This window comes from Anguilla anguilla, chromosome 8 (assembly GCF_013347855.1).
Source record: "Anguilla anguilla isolate fAngAng1 chromosome 8, fAngAng1.pri, whole genome shotgun sequence".
NCBI lineage: Eukaryota > Metazoa > Chordata > Actinopteri > Anguilliformes > Anguillidae > Anguilla > Anguilla anguilla.
The window spans coordinates 29,611,404-29,630,461 of NC_049208.1; the positions used below are offsets into that span (position 1 = coordinate 29,611,404).

The 19,058-nt window shown below is 43.6% G+C and overlaps 1 protein-coding gene across 2 annotated transcripts in view; it reads left to right on the plus strand.

Moving 5' to 3' along the window:
• Positions 1–19,058, plus strand: part of LOC118233780 (RNA-binding motif, single-stranded-interacting protein 3-like) — a 161,834-nt gene that overhangs the window by 13,726 nt on the left and 129,050 nt on the right. For both annotated transcript variants that reach the window (XM_035429718.1, XM_035429717.1), the window contains exon 2: positions 16,818–16,975. In XM_035429718.1, coding sequence (XP_035285609.1) covers positions 16,818–16,975 — 158 coding nt within the window. The remainder of the gene's footprint in view (positions 1–16,817; positions 16,976–19,058) is intronic.

The following is a 19,058-nucleotide window of genomic DNA, read 5'->3' on the forward strand; positions in this document are numbered from 1 at the left end:
AGAACTGACTTCCTTAAGGGAAAACCAAAAAAATCTTTCACGCAGTGGCAAGAAATGTATTTCTTAAGACACATCATATTGCATACAATGACCATGAACCTTCAGTAAATCAAAGTTAGTCAGCCCTGGAGAGCTCACCCATTCAGTGATCTACCTCAAATTTTCCATTTCTAAATGGTTGGATGGGGAATATTATATTGACCTATTCATCATTTATTGTTTGTTGTCATTTATTTCTCTAGAATTAACCTAACTGCAAAGACCTGCTCTTTGTCATAATCATGTGGTACAGGCAGTTTTCTTTCTTTTTTTCAAGCCAAGCCTACTGTGGTGTTTTGATATAGGAACTTGAATGCGACAATCACATGTCTGGACAAGCAGACCCACTATGAGTTTTTTAGAAAACACATTTTAGTAGGCCGCCCTTGTTCATGAAAGCTATTGGTTGACGGTTCTTGTTTTAAGTATGGTCATTGGACTACTTTGGCCAAATTCAACATACCTCAGTTGCTGATCATATTGCAGCATGAGGGTGGGGGGGGAACACAGTTTCTAGGTAATCAGTGCTAATGCTACAGCTACTGCATGTCATTGAAATAAGTCAGGGTACGAAGGGATAGCTAGAATCTTTTTTTTTCACTTTAAACCTGCATTGCTCAGTCAGACCGTTTAACCACTTTGGCTCTTCAGTCGATTGTGGCACGTCGCTAGGCTCTGCGTTGTCTCTGAAGGCCAGCAATGCCCCCACCCCCCCCCCCCCACCCCCTCTATTCACACAAGTGTGTTTACTCAGTGGTGGTGAGAATTAATGGAGGCCTGGGGCCACGCAGTGACTGGCTGCGGGTTCACAGGGGGCCATGTTTGCCTGACAGGGCTGTGACTTATACCGCGTGCGGTATGATTAGGTTTCCACACGGCCCTCTCCCGCTCTGAGATTCCACCGCGCTTCCGCTGCGCTCACCCTGGATTCACGTGCGGCCCGCTCCTGGCATCCATCAAACCTGCCACACAGGTGTCCTGCCTGGCATTTACTTAATTGGATTCCGTGAAGGGGATCATGCTCAGGGATCTGCCACAATTTGCAAGTGGAACCATTTTCTCCTGCTGCACCCCGTCTCTCTCTCTCCCTCTCTCTATCTCTCTCTCACTCTCTCTCTCTCTCTTTCTCTCTCCCCCTCTCTCCCTCTCTCTCTCCCCCTCCCTCTCTCTCTCTCTCTCTCTCTCTCCCCCTCCCACTCTCTCTCTCTCTCACTCACCCTCTCTCTCTCTCTCACTCACTCAATCTCTGGAATGATTTATAGCCTGCACAGACTAATCTTGGTGGAAATGTACACCTTCCTACACAGGTCTCTGAGATGAGCAGGCTTGCCTGTAACAAATGGAGCTATTTTCACTGATAGACATGTTCCCCATCAGAGGCTGTTGTGCATGTATTTTGGTTGAAGAGTACATGGATCCTGAGATTTAAAAAATAATAACACTTGAGTGATGTGAATGATGTGACAGTTGCATGGTGTCCGAACCTTTGCCTCGCCCTTATGAATATATTATATCAACAAATATCTATATCAATGTATAAAAAATGCCATGTTACTCATACACTGTCTATAAGTCATTAATTAAACTTTAAATATCTAGGCCTGCCGTTAAAAATATTGATATGAAAATTAGGCCAATTTACAACAAACAATATTGGCAATCTTAGCTCACACAAATTAAGCACTATTCCAAAGCAATGCTACCCAGTGTTTTCTAAATTATTTCATGTAACTTGGCCCTGTGTTTTCTAATCTTACCAGCTGAAGAGAATTTCATTCAAGATTTATGTCACATCAAAGGGGAGAATTATTGATTGTGGGACTGAAACATTTGTGATGACAAATTGGTGGGGAAAAAGAAGGCGAAAAATGCAAAATAACCCAAGTTTGGGGCTTTATTGTGTGGGTGTGTGAAGTTGTATCTGAATTCTGTGTTTACATGAGGTCAGAAGGTACAGAAGCTAGTGTTCTTACTTATTCCTGTAGGTGTCAACCTCTCGGTGCTGTATAGGTATAGGGCATGCCCCACCGAGCCATAACTTGGCAGACTGGCATATCTGCCATCCCAGTTATGTGGGGTTATCTGCCTTTGAAGGATTGGCTGATTTGTGCTAGAGTGCGAGAGGCTTCACTGCTTAAAATATGTAGTAATAGAGATTATGGGCGGCTGCTCTCGTTCAAGCTGATGCTGACATCTTTAGAATGAAGCAAGAAAAAACAGCTTTTATATACTGTTTTATATACTGTGTGTGTGTGTCTGTGTGTGCGCATGTGCATATGTGTGTGTGTGTGTGTGTGTCTGTGTGTATGTGTGTGCGCATGTGCATATGTGTGTGTGTGTGTGTGTGTGTGTCTGCGGGTTCATGCGTGCGTGTGTGTGTGTGTCTGCAGGTACGTGCATGCGCGCGTGTGTGTGTGTGTCTGCGTGTACATACGTGCGTACACGCGTGTATAAAAGCACAGTGCATTTGTATTTATTTCGAAACACAGTGCGACTCCCTCCTGGTCCGCCCAGGCAGTTTAATCAGCCCGTGGGAGAGTGAGCAGGAATGTGTAGAGCCGTCCCCTTACCTGCAGACCTGCGGCCCTCTGTCGGCAGTGAGGCAGTCCTCCTGGAGAAAGACAGCTGAGTGTGCCCCTGCGGTGTGGCCAGAGTCGAGATGCGACTCCAATTAAAGGCCCCCGCTTTCACAGGTATGAATTATTAAGAGTGGCCGATCATGGCTGTGAAGTGACAGGTAGGGGAGGATGTGTGGGCATTAGCACCCTGTTTTACTCCCAGTGCAGAGCCAATCAGATCACTCTCTGAAGCCATGTTTCACACGTGGGCCAATAAAGTGCAGTAAAGAGAACAGGGAGCCTCTCTTATGAAATGGGGGGTGGGGGGCTGTTATGGCATCTCTGTTGATAGTGAATGAATGTGGATGAGAACAAATACTTACTCGTTGACTTATTTAACATTTTATGTACAGTATCTATGCCATTAAAAATTATACTTACACTGTTATTATCACTTGTTAAGTGGTTGTCCAACACATTGAGCAAGTAGTATATTAGAGCCTTGAATAAAATATAATTTATGGCAACATTTTATCGCAAGGATTTCGTTACAATGGTTTGTTTTCCTTATTTCACGTGGCCATAAATGAACGTCTCGTTATAATATCATTTTTAAAACATCAATAAAATATCTCATTTAAATCATAAATTTGAACACTGCTTGGAACAGTGAGAATACCAGACACAAATAAAAATGTTCAAGATAACTAAAGGTCCTTGTTTCAATAAAATTAAAAACTAACTGCATAATGATGACGATTATTATTATTATTACTATTATTATTATTATTATTGTTTATTCAGCACTGGGGATCCTATTAATGTGCTCTCCCAGACAACATAATAGCTCTGGTGGATGGCAACTGTGTTCCCTTGTAACCCACCACAGCAAATTTCTGGCCCCAGAAGTGAAGCACATTAGTCCGGAACAATGCTGGGAAAGGCACGCAAATAAAGAACAATCCGCCCCAAACATCAGGTCTGCTCCAAATGACATACACAACTCATACGGGGCTGACAGTGACAGCATAACACAGGCCCCGTCCGATGTGATCCCCCGGTTGTAATTGGCACTTGTAATTCAGTGTGCGTGGGAGGGAATTGCTGTGTGTGGGGAAATTGCCTCTGCATGGCATGACTGTTATTACGTGCAAATAATTGAGTATTTCTGTTGCCTGTCTAATGTGGCACAGCTGACAGGTCCTCAGCGAGGATCAGAAATGATTATTTACATGAAGAGCCGAGTCTTCCTCATAGAAGTGATTTATTCATTTTAATAGGTGATGCTGATTTGTGCATTGCCCTGTTGGAGTTTTAAGACTCGGTTGTTATTTTTTATGGTCTTTTGTCATTGAGATGGAGAAGTAAAATGTCTGTCTCTTTGATACCTTTAAACAGTATTGCCGTGTTGCTGAAAGAGCTGATTGACAGTATGGTAGTTTGTCCACACTGCTCTTACTACCCATACTTTTACCATCACAAGCGGTAGAACTGGACTGAATTGGACTCAACGGTTTTTTACTTTCTTCAGTCACCTGTCACATGGAATAGTTGTACACTTAAATCCTTCTATCCACAGGTTAAATCCCACTGAGCAATATAAATGATATACCTATAAAGAAAAATGAGAGGGTAGCAGATTCTACCCCAGATACTACTGGGCTAGAAAGGTAAAAAAAAAACAAAAAACAAAACAAACCCAGCTGCTTAAAGTACTCCATGCTGGTACCAGAACCATAAAATTGAGATAAAGCTGAGTGTATCCAATAATGGTGTGGTGTGAGGTACTGGTGTACACATGCCTGTTTCTGTGTGTACATTAGCGAGTAGATAGTTAACACATGGGCACAATCAGACCTGCCTTTGTAACTCTTTGTTTGTGTAAGCCACAGGATATGTCTTTCACCAACCGCAAATATGGCAGACATCTGTGCTCTTAATTAGCATGTCATGCACTACTGGTTCAAGGGTGTGACGTGAAAAGTTATTAAAAAAATATAACAAAAACTGGCTGGGAACTGCCTACTTTTTGAGAAAAATCTAAAGTCATGGGCATAGAATATATGTTAAAAAAATAAAATTAATTGACTAAAAAAGTGCACATAAATGTATATGATCCCTTTATTGTTCTTTACAGAATATTTGGTAGTGCACTACTTTCGTGCTACATGTTGAAAAGCAGATGGCTGAGAACAGATTAACGGTGTTGATTTTATTGTGGTCTATAGTTAATGGATTATGGCCTAAACCAGTCAATGGTGACACCATTAACACAGAGGTTTAGCTGAATTTGTTCAGTTTTCCTTACACCAGCCCTCATGGTTATGGCTATGCAACAGAAGCAGAATTTCCATAGTGGAACCATTATAGTGAATTAATTTTAGTTCCCTGTGAAAAAAGCAGGTAATTCTTTCTAATACTCATGCTGGCTTTTGTGGGGGTTCATACCATTGGCTTATTGACTGTAAGAGCTCCTGTAGACAGAAGTCAAATCAATTTATGGTCTGATCTCAGTCACAATTTCTATGTCCCTCTGAAGATCATTTCGTCCTGAAGGCACAATTTGCAAAATTGATTGAATCACATTTATCTCAGCAGAGCTCTAAAGTAACATCCTGTCCGTATTGCCACAACGCCGTAGATTTGGTCCAAACAGTGGAAGCGTAGAGGAGCTGGGACATGACACATCTAGGGGAAGCCAGGTGGCTGCTATTAGTGATATAATGGGGCCAGCAGGGGACAGTTTCCCCCTGGAGGTCAATGCTAGTGCCACAGCGCGGCAAACGGATACCATTCTTTCGGAGATGTAATTTTCGATTGGGCAATGCACAGAGAACCTGACTGGCTTTGGCCAGTGAAATTCTGTGGCACTGCAAAGTGCAGGGAGTTCCCCAGTATCCTGGCCAAAGTCCCAGTCTGGCTCTTTTCAATTGGCCATGTATTAATCTCTATGACATCTAGGTTTACAGGGTTATTTCTCTGCATTTAAACTTGAGTGTGTTGTCTGGGCGCAATGCATGGCCCGAAATGGCGCTGTATATATTGGGTTGGTACTGACGGATCATCCTCCTTCATTAAACATCACTTGGAGAGGGGAGATGGGAGGCATACGTCTAAATGGATGTCATTTCATTACGAACAACTACAATAATTTTAAAATATCATAAATAATAATCAGTGCTCATTGGAATGTGAATCACATTTCCTGGATTTAATACGAAGAAAATGCGAGTGCACGCTCTTTCATTTTCAACAAACCACAAGGAGTTGTGCAAAATGTTCCCTGACTGATCTCTGTGTAATTTCGTATAATGCTGTGGCTGTCCCAGAAATTGAATAACGTGCGGTCGACTGGCCAATCAAATATGGCCACTGTATGGTCCGCATGTGTCCCCAGCTTCAACACTGTCCGCATCTGCGTGCACCTGCTCTCCAGCTGCAGCTCTCTCTCTCTCTCGCTCTCCCCTCCCCTCCTCATCCTCATTCTTCACAAGCTCCACTCTGTTAAACTTCCAGAGATCCATTTATAGAGTTCATATTTCCACGGTGAGGCGAAACATGTGCCTAGCTGCAGCACGCTAAAGGCCGGACACCGCGTGTGCAGAATTAAAAGGAGCCTCACATGTGTGGGGGCCGGTACGGGCCTAGCTCGTCCCTCCTACTCCAAACCCTGTGTAAATGTGGGGCACGTCGGCCGGCTGACTCCCCGTTGAATGCGAAAGCCGTTTTAATTGATCAGCAAGGCGTTTCCAGGCCCGGGCTGTGCGGGGACGCCGTTGTTTCCCCCGCTCCTTTCTCCGGAGCACCTTCCCATAATTCTCTGCCTGGAAAGGAGAAAAAAAGCCCATTTTTATGCTAATGCGCCGAGGCGCTGCAGAGCGGCGATCGGGCTATTTCTGGCAACAATGGCGGAGTCTCTCGCGGGTGTGAATAGACTGCCGCTCGCTGACATCGGGAGGGATGCCCTTTCCGTTCATGTGCTAATCCGGGAGGCATCGCCCGTTGTTTCCTCGTATCTCAATCACACAGATTCGGGGGGAGTTTATTTTAGGGCAGAGCGCACACAGTCGGCCAATGGTAGGCGAATAAGTCTGAAAACGCTCTGACGTCAGAGGCGTGCGGCGTGGCGGCGGCTGACGGTGCTGACTGCTACCCATTTTCTGATTCGGGTGCCGTGCGGCAGCGTTTCTGTGTCTCATACAGGGCTGCCAGGGCTGGGCATACAGCTCTTTCTTAACCTGCCATGGTTCTGTGCTTTTAGCATACATTCATTCATTTACCATTTTTTATCATACACACACATACGTAAGAATGCATACACACACACACACACACCCACGCCCCCCCCACACACACACACTCTCTCTCTCTCTCTCTCTCTCTCTCTCTCACACACACACACATTTGGTTTGAGCCAATCAATTTCTCTAAGATTTGTGCTGGCTTCCTGGGGATAATTGCACCGTTTGCCGATGGTAATCCGTCATATAAGTTTCACGCTAGAGCCTCTTTGCATCGTGATTTTTGGTGGAGATAATTTCATCCTGTTTGCTGGGTCCTCATAAGATATTCTGCATAAACTAGTAATTGATGTATGCTAGGCAGATATGATATTAATGGTTCTACAAGGAAATTGAGCTTGTCAGCCCATTATTCTCCTTTTTTTACACCCAATGAACTTCTTCTTAGTCAAAGCATGGCAGAGCTATTGAGTTATTGCAGCGAGTAACATTACAGCACTACCCTTGCATATTCTACTTCACTGCTAACATGTTTTATAAACAAATCACCACAGCTCAGTTGTAGCAGTGCCCCTCTCTTCTGTTCGCAGAGGCAAGCATTGTTTACCAACTCATCTGAAATGAAAGTGTTGTGCTTCCAGAATCTCATCTCTTAATGTCCCGTGCTTCTTGGTTTCCTCTTCAGCAAATAATAGTTCTTTATTAAAATAATAATCTCCTGACCAACCATGACTTTTCCTGGGAGAGTTAGAATTACCAATGAAAGGCACTGTTTTCCAGTTAATCCCATTGCAGTAGTTCCTACTATGGGGATTCCCAGTCATCATGGCAGGGGTCTGCATTAGAAGCATTATGCCTGAGTAATTTTTTTTTTTTTTGCTAGAGCCCCCAGCTTCTCAGCATAATAGTTCTGGACGAGCAGAACCTAAATTTGCTTGTGTGACACCAACTTCATACACATTCTCATGCACACCTGCACATATGCAAACACACGCCCACACGCACATATGTATATACTCACATACTGTTTCACTGTCAAACTAACTCACTCGAACATCCCCTGGGTCCCTTCTATTGTAGCAGCAGCCTGTTATGACCTGCAGTAAAGATAGCAGCTGCCCCCCCCCACACACACACACACACATACACACACACACACACACAGCTTGACACGCTGGCAAAATAAGGAAAGAAATAAATAACAAAGACTGTCCTTGCCGCGACCTGCAGAAATATGGAGATAAATCATCCTCGCAAAAGACTGCTCAGGGGAACTTATCTGAACTGTAAAAAAAGAAAAAAAATATCTGTCATCGGTTACCAGCACTGGCATGGCACCGCTGGTGAGGGCGCCTGTGTGTGCCTTCTCTCTTCATACGGAACATCTTTATAGGAAGCGTTCTGGCGCCTGGCGCTTCGCCTTGTCTCGATGACACATCAAAAGGGGCCGTCCCCGTCGCGTGCGCGAGCCAAGCCGACGGCTCCCCCTCTGCCTGCGACGCAGCCGTCGAGGCACGCTCGGCGCCTCCGCGCGTGTTTCAGGTTTAACGAAGCGCAGAACATCCCTCACCGTTTGCCGGGGACTGCACCGGTGGAGGAAGCGAGTCTGCTTGGGGAAACGCGGCGTTCCTCCAGGGCCCCCTCAGCCTCGGAGCCTTGATCCTTGGTGGATCGCGCTCTGATCGCCGACGTTAGCGTGCGCGTGAGAGACTGCGGTTACTACAGCGGTTCCCCCAGCTGTGGAGAATATTTGGTCAAATTTATGCCACGGATTTCTGATTGTAAGGGCATGCAGTGGGTTAAAGTTCAGTGGCAGCTTGGAAAATGGCTTCAACGACTGGTGTTGTAACTAGAGGTCCGCGTGTTGGATTCCCACTGTTATATCAGCCGTTCACTTGCCAAAATTACAGAACTTTAATTTGAATTCAACAAGTAATTCTGCACACATGGACATAACATTCTAAATATTTGCAGTGCACTGGATGAGGGCCTCTGCTAAGTAAATAAATAATCATTAAAGTGCCGTGGATATTAGACTGCCTTTCCAGAGAAAGCAAACCTGAACAGATTGCATATTCAAGACAGGTGCTCTGAGGCCAAGACTATGGGAATGAAAAATCTTTTCACAGCCTGTCAAATGTGGCATCACGAATTGGGATTTTCTAGTCCTCTCGAGTCGCCCCAATTAGTTTGACAGAGGAGTCTGATGCATATAACTGACAGACAGATCAGACAGCCTTCTCTTATCTTCCATTATTTTATTCCGAGCAAGTGCATTCAAGGTTACTCTCTCTCTGTTTCTCTCTCACATGCGCACACACACACATACATATACACACACACAAGAGCACAGGTGTTCATGTTCACATGCACAAACATTCTTTCTTGCACAGTTAAATGGGAGGGATGCTATGTTGTCCAGTTGTGACAGTACTGTGCATACACACTCTGAGTACAGCAGATCTAGCTGCTTGCTTGTCCCACCACTTCTCACATATGAGCATTCTGTGGTCTATTGAGGATATTCTTGCCTGAAGCAACTTTTTGAGACAATGAGTTCCTGATGCGAATGAGTTTGTGACACTGTGAATATGGACAAAAGGGTGTCTGTGTGTGCGTGTGCGCACGTGTGTGTGCCTGCATGTGTTTTTGTTTGTGTATGTATGTTTTTGTGTGTCTGTTTTTGTGTGCTTGTGTATGCATGTGTCTGCAACGTGTGTGTGTGTGTGTGACTGTGTGCACGCACGTTTGTGTGCATGTTTGTGCATGTGTGTGTATGTATGGGTCTGTGTATGTAAGTGTGTGTGTTTATGTGCATGCTTGTGTGCGTGTGTATGCGTGCGTGCGAGTGTACGTGTGTGTGTGTGAAAATCCACCGTTAAAAAGCCACACATCCTCCCCTGCACTCTTGCACAGCCTTCCCTTCCCTTCTCTGGGCGGTCCAAGGCCTGTCGTTTGGGCTCCACTGCCCGTCCTGCACCAATTACACCCTTATTTATGAATCTGAGTGCAGTTGACCTTCAGTAAAAGAAACGTAAATTAGTTTCACTGAATAAAAGCGGAACAAATGGCCTGTCGGGAGGGCCCTCTCCCCTGCACACGGGCAATAACTTATAGTCCAGAGAGCTGGCCAGTCAGAGGGCTGGAAATAGCCACTCATCCGGATTGGCTGGTGTGTGAGTGTGTGTGTGTTTGTGTGAGTATGTGGGGGAGGGTGTGTGCGTATAACTGTGTTTGCAGTGTGAGAGGTCAGACATGGGTACCTCTTATGACAACACAAACATGCGCCAAGCAGACACACACGTACACACTCACACACTCACACACACACACACACACACACACGGAATGTTTGTGCCTGTGTATCCTATGAGACATGTAAGTGGCTCCTGAAGAATGCACCCAATTAAACTAAAGTAGAAATGATCTTAGCATAGCAGAGGGCAATAGCAGCACCACCTGTCCCCCGTCATGCACAGTTAAGAGAAACTACCAACAGCCGAAATCTGTTTTACCCATCTAATCTAACTGTAGGGCACATTGCCATAAAAGGAAATTCAATGACAGTACAGAAAGTGAATAAAAACACAGGGACCGTTTAGTCAGTTCAACTAAATGGAAATTTATGAACACGCTTATAGGCACACACACACACGCGCACACAACACACAAACACACGTGCACACTGCAGAACATAGGAACGAATAATATACTCTAATAGTTGTGGGTATTCTGCGTGTACATATCGAGCTGGAGGTTGGCGGTGATCTAGCCGTCTATTGTAGCGGCACACAAGGAGTTAACGTGCAGGCATGCTGAAGTGTCACAGCTGGAGACGGACGTTCGGATTCCTCTCTCTGCTGAACCCGAAGACCGCTCGCTGACTGCCTCTCAGAGCCTCACTGAGCTAAACTCAGTCTAAATATTTGGATTGAGATATTTTCTGAGGTAGCTTAATTGTCCTTTATGCGTGTGAGATCTCCAGCATAGTCCAGCACCGCGGTTTGAGTTGAATAAATGATACCTTCTAACCTTTCTTCATGTCTTCATTTCCTCATTTTACATTAATTTCAGCTGAGAGGCTGTTAGGAATATGAAGAATCTGACAATAAGTGGTCTCCCCGTACACATTAAAAGTTGCTTTAAATGTGCCATTTATCAGCCACTAAAGGCATGTTCTATACATGAACCCTTGTCTGTATATATAGTGTGTGTGTCCTGGTACAGAGGACCATATCCAGCTTTGTTCTCCATAAGATCCTTCCCATCTCGATTCCTTGGAAAGTCTGTTCAGCGTGTTTAAAAATAGCGTGTCTCCGCGGAGACCCGTGCAGAGAGGCTGCGTCTCCGGGAAGGCGGCATGTTTACGGACGGTCCGGAGGCAGCGTCTGTCAGGCCGGGGTTTGCGTACCACTTCCTCCTGGCGCCGCTACTCGCAGGAAGCTCTCTGCCAGCGGGGTGAACGCAGGCTTATCTCCGAGAAAGCGGATTTCCCTGCCGGATGATGACCCCCCCCCCCCCGCCGAGTTTCCACACTCCTTATATACTCCTTATATATGGTATAATTTCCAATAACGGGACAGCCCGTCGTGTTTATTCCTTACATAACACCCTTAACAAAACGACGTTAACAAATGCACTGCAAGTGATGACATTCAGTTTTTATCAACATTAGACATTACAAAAGGGCGCATGCCACTGCACCGTCCAAAATGTAGAGCCAGGGCAAGATGAATTACCAGAGTTGCACGCAAAGGTAGCCTGCGTGTAACTGTTGTGAATGTCAAACATTGCGAGGTAATGCAAAAGCATTGCCAGGGAACGCAGAAGTAGCTAAAAAAAAAAAAAAAATTCCCCACCATGACCCTTAGGAGGCTCTGTATTTTTTTCGTCCAGTCCAGGTTTTTTTCCTTCCAGTCCAGGTTTTTTTTTCTCTTCCAGTCCATTTTTTTTTTCTTCCAGTCCAGGTTTTTTTTTTCTTCCGATCCAGTTTTTTTCTTCCAGTCCAGTTTTTTTTTCTTCCAGTCCAGTTATTTTTTTTTCCAGTCCAGGTTTTTTATTTTATTTTTTTAAATATTTTTTTTATCTCGCAACAAGTTATTTCTCAGTAAAGGGACACGTAGGCCTAATTTGATGCTTTGAAGGCACAACAATTGCATTGCCAACGAATATTAGGTTAGAAAATACAACATTTGCCCGATTTAATGTGACGTCCGGTATAAAACACGCCCACTTCCAGTCTGCTATCCGACTACAGATACAGATAATTTTGTTGTTTGAACAGATACAGATACAGATAATGATGTCTCTGCACACCCCTAATAGACACATGAACACGCACACAGACACTCAGCAGTACTGACATACATACACACACGCACACACAGAGACACATACGCACTCACACACACACACACAGACACTCAGCAGCACTGACACACACACGCACGCACGCATATGCACACACACACACACGCAGACACTCAGCAGCACTGACATACACACGCACGCACACACACAGACACACACTCACACACACGCAGACACTCAGCAGCACTGACACACACACACAGAGACACTCAGCAGCACTGACACACACACACACACACAGACACTCAGCAGCACTGACACACGCACGCACGCATATGCACACACACACTCACGCAGACACTCAGCAGCACTGACACACACACACACACAGAGACACTCAGCAGCACTGACACACACACACACACACAGACACACACTCACACAGACACTCAGCAGCACTGACACACACACACACACACACACACACACAGACACTCAGCAGCACCGCTCTCTCTCTCTGAGCAGGATCACTTGAGGGGATGCAGCTCTGATATTGACACTATTGCAGTCTGGCTCTGTGCCAGCCCTCCAGTGGCTCAGTGACTCAGGGCTCCCATAAATCAGGCCCAATTACCAACCTGGTGTTCAGCCCGCTTCCATCTCACTCAGAGGGGGGAAAAGAGCTCTGCATTTGTTGTTTCTTTTAATATCCCATAAACTCTTTGTCTATCTATTTTGCCTCTCGTGATTCACCTGCTCTTGAGTGCTAATAAATTTTATATCTTCTTTTATAAAGATAACTGTTCGAAAATGTGAAAGCTATGTGCTTCTGATATGCAGTATACCAAGTGTGTGTGCATGCAGAGAATTTCTGTCGGAATCCTTCAAACCATGAACCCCACACTCCTTTTTCACTCTGCTGTTTTAACTGTCTATTTTTCTGACTGTTTGAAAATACTGGAATCATCTTAGCCACACACTTAGACACTTCCTATACTTTTTCATGCATCCTAAAATTCAACACAAACAATAATGCAGTATTCCACATAGGAAATGAGAAAATATGGTTTTTGAAATGTTTTTAAATATTTATTTTTCTTAAAACAAAAAAATTCAGATTTTTTGCATCAACAACACACGCACTCAGACACACACACAGTGCAGCCTTCCCAGTTCTACAGCAGACAGTGTGGGTGCATATCAGATGTGAAGAAACGACCAGAAAGCAAGAAATTCTGGGATGTCAACTTTTGCCCCAGTCTCCTTCATGCTCTTGGGTAGCAATAAGAATGCAATTGATGCTCTTATCTCACGCAATGCTTTATCTTTGCTTCTTGAAATGTTTCATGTAGTTTTCCCTGAGTCTTCCCAGTTTCCCCGTGGAAGCAGAGCAGTCACACAGGTGAATCCAGCTTGAAGCCTGGTTTTCAGATAAATGGAGACATGCAGAGCACACATTCAGCTCATCTCACCGGTGGGTCCTTGTGAGCCAGAGAGTTTGTAAGAAGCAAGGCTTCTTAATTTACCACCTGGGGGGTTAAAAGGTTTTGGGATGCCGATCGTAACTTATTGAATTTGAGAAAAGGCCCATTTCTCTAGACCTGTATCAGAAAAGCCACCTTCCTAAAAGTGTATACATATAAGCCTTTGGCCAAAAACCAATGAAAATGCAGGGACTGTTCTGTTCTCTCCTTCGGTTTCAGAAAACAGATTTTAAAAATCTAGAGAAATAAATGGGGGTGTGAACAAATTGGCTGATAGCACAGATTGGTGAAAGGTAATGATTCAAAAGCACAGGGTGTTCCTTTTCCTGATTTCTGTGTAAAAGGTTACGCTCCCTCCAAAGTCTGTCCCTTGCACTGTAAGTAATGTGTGTTGTTTGACTCTCAATGCCTTATTGTGTATGACTTCGGTTTTTGACCTTAAAAATGAAAGGAAATCAATGGTAGACCATGTGATTTCTGCAACCCAAGGACAAAAGTCTGGAGTTTGCTGTTGTAGATAACATGATATAGAGTACCTGAATACATTTTTAGAGGGAGAGGAACTTTTTATGTGTTGGAAGAATGCACACAGTAGAATTATATTTAATAATTGTCTGCATTATTACACAGACAGTGACTTGGATTACGATGGAATTGTTCTATGCAGTAGAGAGCAATATTTTTTCTCATTATTATGGAGGAATATTATTTTGTTACAAATCAGAGAGAAAGAGAGAGAGAACGAGAGAGAGAGAGGGGCGGGGGTGGGTGAGTGGTGGGGGGGGGGGTAGTGGGGAAGGGTTGCAGTGGCATTACATGGATATTAAGGAATTATTCCAGTTGTTAAATATTTGAGAAAAGAAATCCTTTCGTTTGTTCTTGAGGAATGTTGACAGATCATTAGAGTGAAAGTAAATGTACTTTTCTTTATTTCCATTTCATTTTCATGTCGTTCAGCCCTTCTGAGAGAATAGCCGTAGACGAGCCCGAAATATGCGAGATTCCGGCCCAAATCCCCACAAGAGAATGGGAATTTCTGATGGATGTTCCATGTGAACACATAAAATGCCCTGCCATATACGAATACATTATATACAAACCATCATTTACAAAAATGCATTGTTGAAAAACTTAATCGATTTCACGTTTGTTTCGGCGATATTATATATTGAGCAATGGAATGTCCTCTGTGAGTACAAAGTGGCTGATCGGTAATGAAACACATTTTATAAACCAGCGCATGGCAGCAATCAGACCCCGTCAGGCCGGTGTCATAACTGGCCTCCCATTGGCAGGTTCCGCATTATTCTCGCTCGGTGACTTGAGTCTCAGGGCCGTAAAAGCCGGCACACCGCTTGATCATACGCAAGTAGCAGATCGAATCAGTTATGCTACACAGGCTGGTAAATTATGCAAAGGTAATACTGAAAGGAAGTGGGGGTGGGGAGCGCGGTCTGTTTTATCACTAAAGTGTCTGAGCACTGAGGGCCTTAGTATCCCAGAATCCCCCTCCATTTTTTTTTTTTATCGCACTTTGTTATTTTTATGTCTGATATTTTCTCCCACTTTTTATTTTTATATTCCCATATGGCTCCAACATCTCGGTAAATTTTGGGTGGTGCAGCCTAGCGTACACGTGCTCTGAATCAAGTAAAAGGAGCATCCAGTAAAAAGCATTTGTGTCTTTTAAGCTGGTGGTGAGTCATCAGTGCGTTACTTCAGTAGCTGGAGCAGGCAGGGAGGAGCCGTGCTGGCCAAAGGAAGTGCTCCGGGCATGAATCTGCAAACTGGGCAGAATTTTATTCCAGGCTGTGGGGCATGTTTCTGTACCGAGAGAACTTCACCTTGGTCGCTTCGTCCGACAGAACCCCCGCCACCCCGGTACTTGAAACGTTCCATTCAGGATAGCTTGAGGTTAAGTCTGTGAAGCTGATGATGTCATTCATCCTCGACATCTTGTTGGGCTTTCGTGCCTGCAGGTCCTAACTCTCTCACTGTCATAATACACAACGTCCCTTTAATACAGATATTAATGGACTGTCAGCGGGGAGCCCTGACTTCCAGGTGATAAATACTGACTAACAGGTGCAATGACAGCCAGAGACAGGGAAACTGAGAGAGAGAGAGGGAGAGAGAGAGAGAGGGGGAGGGAGGAAGGGGAGGGGAGAGGAAGTGTTAGAGCAAGAGAGAAGCAGGGACAGACCAAGAAACAGAGAGAGGAGAGTCTGAACAAACTGCAGAATCTGGACCTGTCGTGAAAATTCTCTTTGCAGTTTTCCAACAGTATGTCATTAATACTGAGTTCATTCTTAAGCAACGTGTAACGTTCAACATATAATGACAACCATTTTATATTATAGACACAGTCTTTTGCGGATGTATTTTTTTTCCTTGAGGAAAACAGCTATAAGAAAACCTACAGCCCCAGAGTGCAGTGCCTCAAGCTTTGTTCTGTGCTGAACCTTTAAAAAAATGCAGATTAAGCAATCTGCAGGCTTCATTCGCTCAACTGACGGAATTACACCGAATAGCAATATCCAAGCAATTGTGTTTGTGAGTTCACCAGTGTGCAAATGTGCTGCAGACATTGACATTGTGTGCTTATCTTCATCATTTTACAACATTAAGATACAGTCACCATATGAGTTTTTTTTTTTTAATTATAATTTGTCCTTGTTTTGTATTGTTTCTTCTATTATGTACTTTCCATGTTTTTTTTTTGTAATGGACCATAAGTTTGGGAGTTCAGTTTTTCTGTGTAATACAGGTCTCTCCCTCCAATCTGAGAGTCCCTGTTGGTAATGGGACTCCCAAGTAATACAGAAGAAATGGTTATTGCTGTATCCCCATGAAAAGGCACGCGCTGTTACTAGTTGCCTCCTGAAATAAATATTCAACACAGAATAAGAGCGAGAGAGAGGCTGAAAATGCTTTAGTGCCCTATGTCCCATACTGTTATTATTATGTTTATATTAGTTTTCAACAGCAGAACATTTGTTTCTCATTTCCTATGTGGAATACTGCATTATTGTTTGTGTTGAATTTTAGGATGCATGAAAAGGGTTTGTTGTAAAATGTATTTTGTGTATTACATTACTTTATGTAAGATAATTTCTAGTGAGAATAGATGTGTACTGTAGCTGTTGTGTATGTCTATGTGTGATGTGTACCCTCTTGTATTGCAGCAGTCATATGCTCCACCCCCTCACCCCATGGCTCCGCCCAGCCCCACGTCAAACAGCTGCAGCCAGAGCGGAGCAGAGCAGCTCAGTAAAACCAACCTGTACATCCGCGGCCTTCCTCCTGGGACCACTGACCAGGACCTCATCAAGCTCTGCCAACCGTGAGTGTCACACGCACGCGCACACACACACACACACACACGCGCGTGCGCACACACACTCACAAGCTCACACACAACCAAAGGCTATGACGTATGCATGCAAGCACATTTGCACAAAAGCACATATTCACACATACACACAAAAGCCTACACGTAAGCAGGCATAAATACACGAAAGTACACACACAAAAGCACAAGCATACAAAAGACACATAGTCATACACATGCAAACCAAAATATACAGACATTCACAGCATACCTATGCCTTGTTTAACATTTAATTCCAACCACAAAAATTCATAAAATAATTATTAAGCTCCAATAAGCTGTTCCATGTTGTCTGGATAAGTATAGAGTAAGTAAGTACTTCAGTAAGAATTATTAACAAAAGAAAAGACTGGTTTGTATGGACCATTTTTGTGCCACAACATTGCAGCAGGTGAACCTTAAAAATACAACCCTCAGAGTTACGGACTAACCAATCAACCAAACGAGGTATGAAAGGTGCCTGCAATGAAGTAGTGTACAAAATCACAGCTTACCACACTCCTCATTATTACTGATGCATAAAGCGAAGCATTAAATGGAAACAGTTTGGCCAAAAGAAAAAAAAAAAAGTCAGCACTTTTTCAAAAGAATGTTAGTCCATATTGGAAAGTCCTCAGTGATTGATGTAAAGAAGGTCTAAAACAAAATCTGATAAAAGAGGATAACTGTCAGGTCATACAAGACTCATGTCATGGTTCACTGAAAAGAGAGACAACAGACGAAATGAATAGATGTTCTAATTGCAGCTGCTGGTTTTCTTGCTGGTTATCACTGCTTTGATTACTGGTTATTAACTCAAATTAAGCTTTATAGGCACAAAAATAGTGCAGCCTATTTAGAAAGCAATGGGGGAAAAAGATTAAATTTTTGTTAAATTGGTGCATTTTTCATGTCAGTTTCAGAATTTTAAAAGACCTCCATTCCCAGTGAATTAATTTCACAGAAATTCTACTGTATATGAAATGGAGCCAACCCCTTTATGTATTTATAGAGCCCTATTTTTACCTCTGAACATCTCAAAGTACCTACGTACTTTTTAACGTACATATTAACCTTCAGAGCATGCACACCAACGCAGTATTTATCTACAAAGAAATCTAAATATTTACATTACAAGTTGCATTACCATTTAACATAATGTCTTCAGCAGGCTTATAAGTATGATCCGTGGTTTAAAATACTCATAATGTTTTAAAAGCTTGTCCATATTTGAAAAAATTCCTCATACTTTACACCATACAGATGTATTCATATGTTTGCTGGCCAGCCCCCCCACCACTATCCTGTTCCCTCCTGTATGTTAATCTCCCTTTGTGTAGCTGCTCACTCTTTTTCTGACAATCCGGCACAGTTGTGACAGCCCAGTACAGGGCAGTGGGCCAAGATGGACAGTAGCACATGGAGTGGGTCATCTGGCTTCTAAGAGTGCAGACCTGATGATCTTTGGAATTCTGCGTCTGTCATCATCCGACTCCTGAGCCATAAACAATACCGTGAAAAAATAAAAATAAAATACCGGCTGTCCTCTCTCATTTAAAGTGATGACTAACCTCTGATAAACAAAAAGATTATGAGGACCAGTGACATTTGGATATATGGGGGACATTTTTCTTCTTAATTCTTATGGTTATCAGAGAGGTTGGTCATAATTTTCTGAAGTTATGAGGATGTGCTTAGCAGGGCTCATAGGACTCCGTTATTTCAACTTCAAACGTGTTCGTTTGCACTCGTTGCTGAAGCTGACCAAGTTCAATTCTTATCTCAAGGCCAGGTGGTCACATGTGTTCCCATGAAACGCTCAAAGATTTGACCAGACGCTCGCTTATCTGTGAAACAGATATCTGAGAGTTGAGAGAATATGGTATGTTATAATCACTGATTGTAAATCAGGTGACTACTCCTGGGGAACATCACCGCCCTCTGCATTTGTATTTTCTGTGAGCTGAGCTGAACTAACGTATCGTTAAAGAGGTTGTCGTAAATACCATTCAAAAAAGTAACAGGCATTACGCCGCGTGAGACGCAGGTGCTTCAG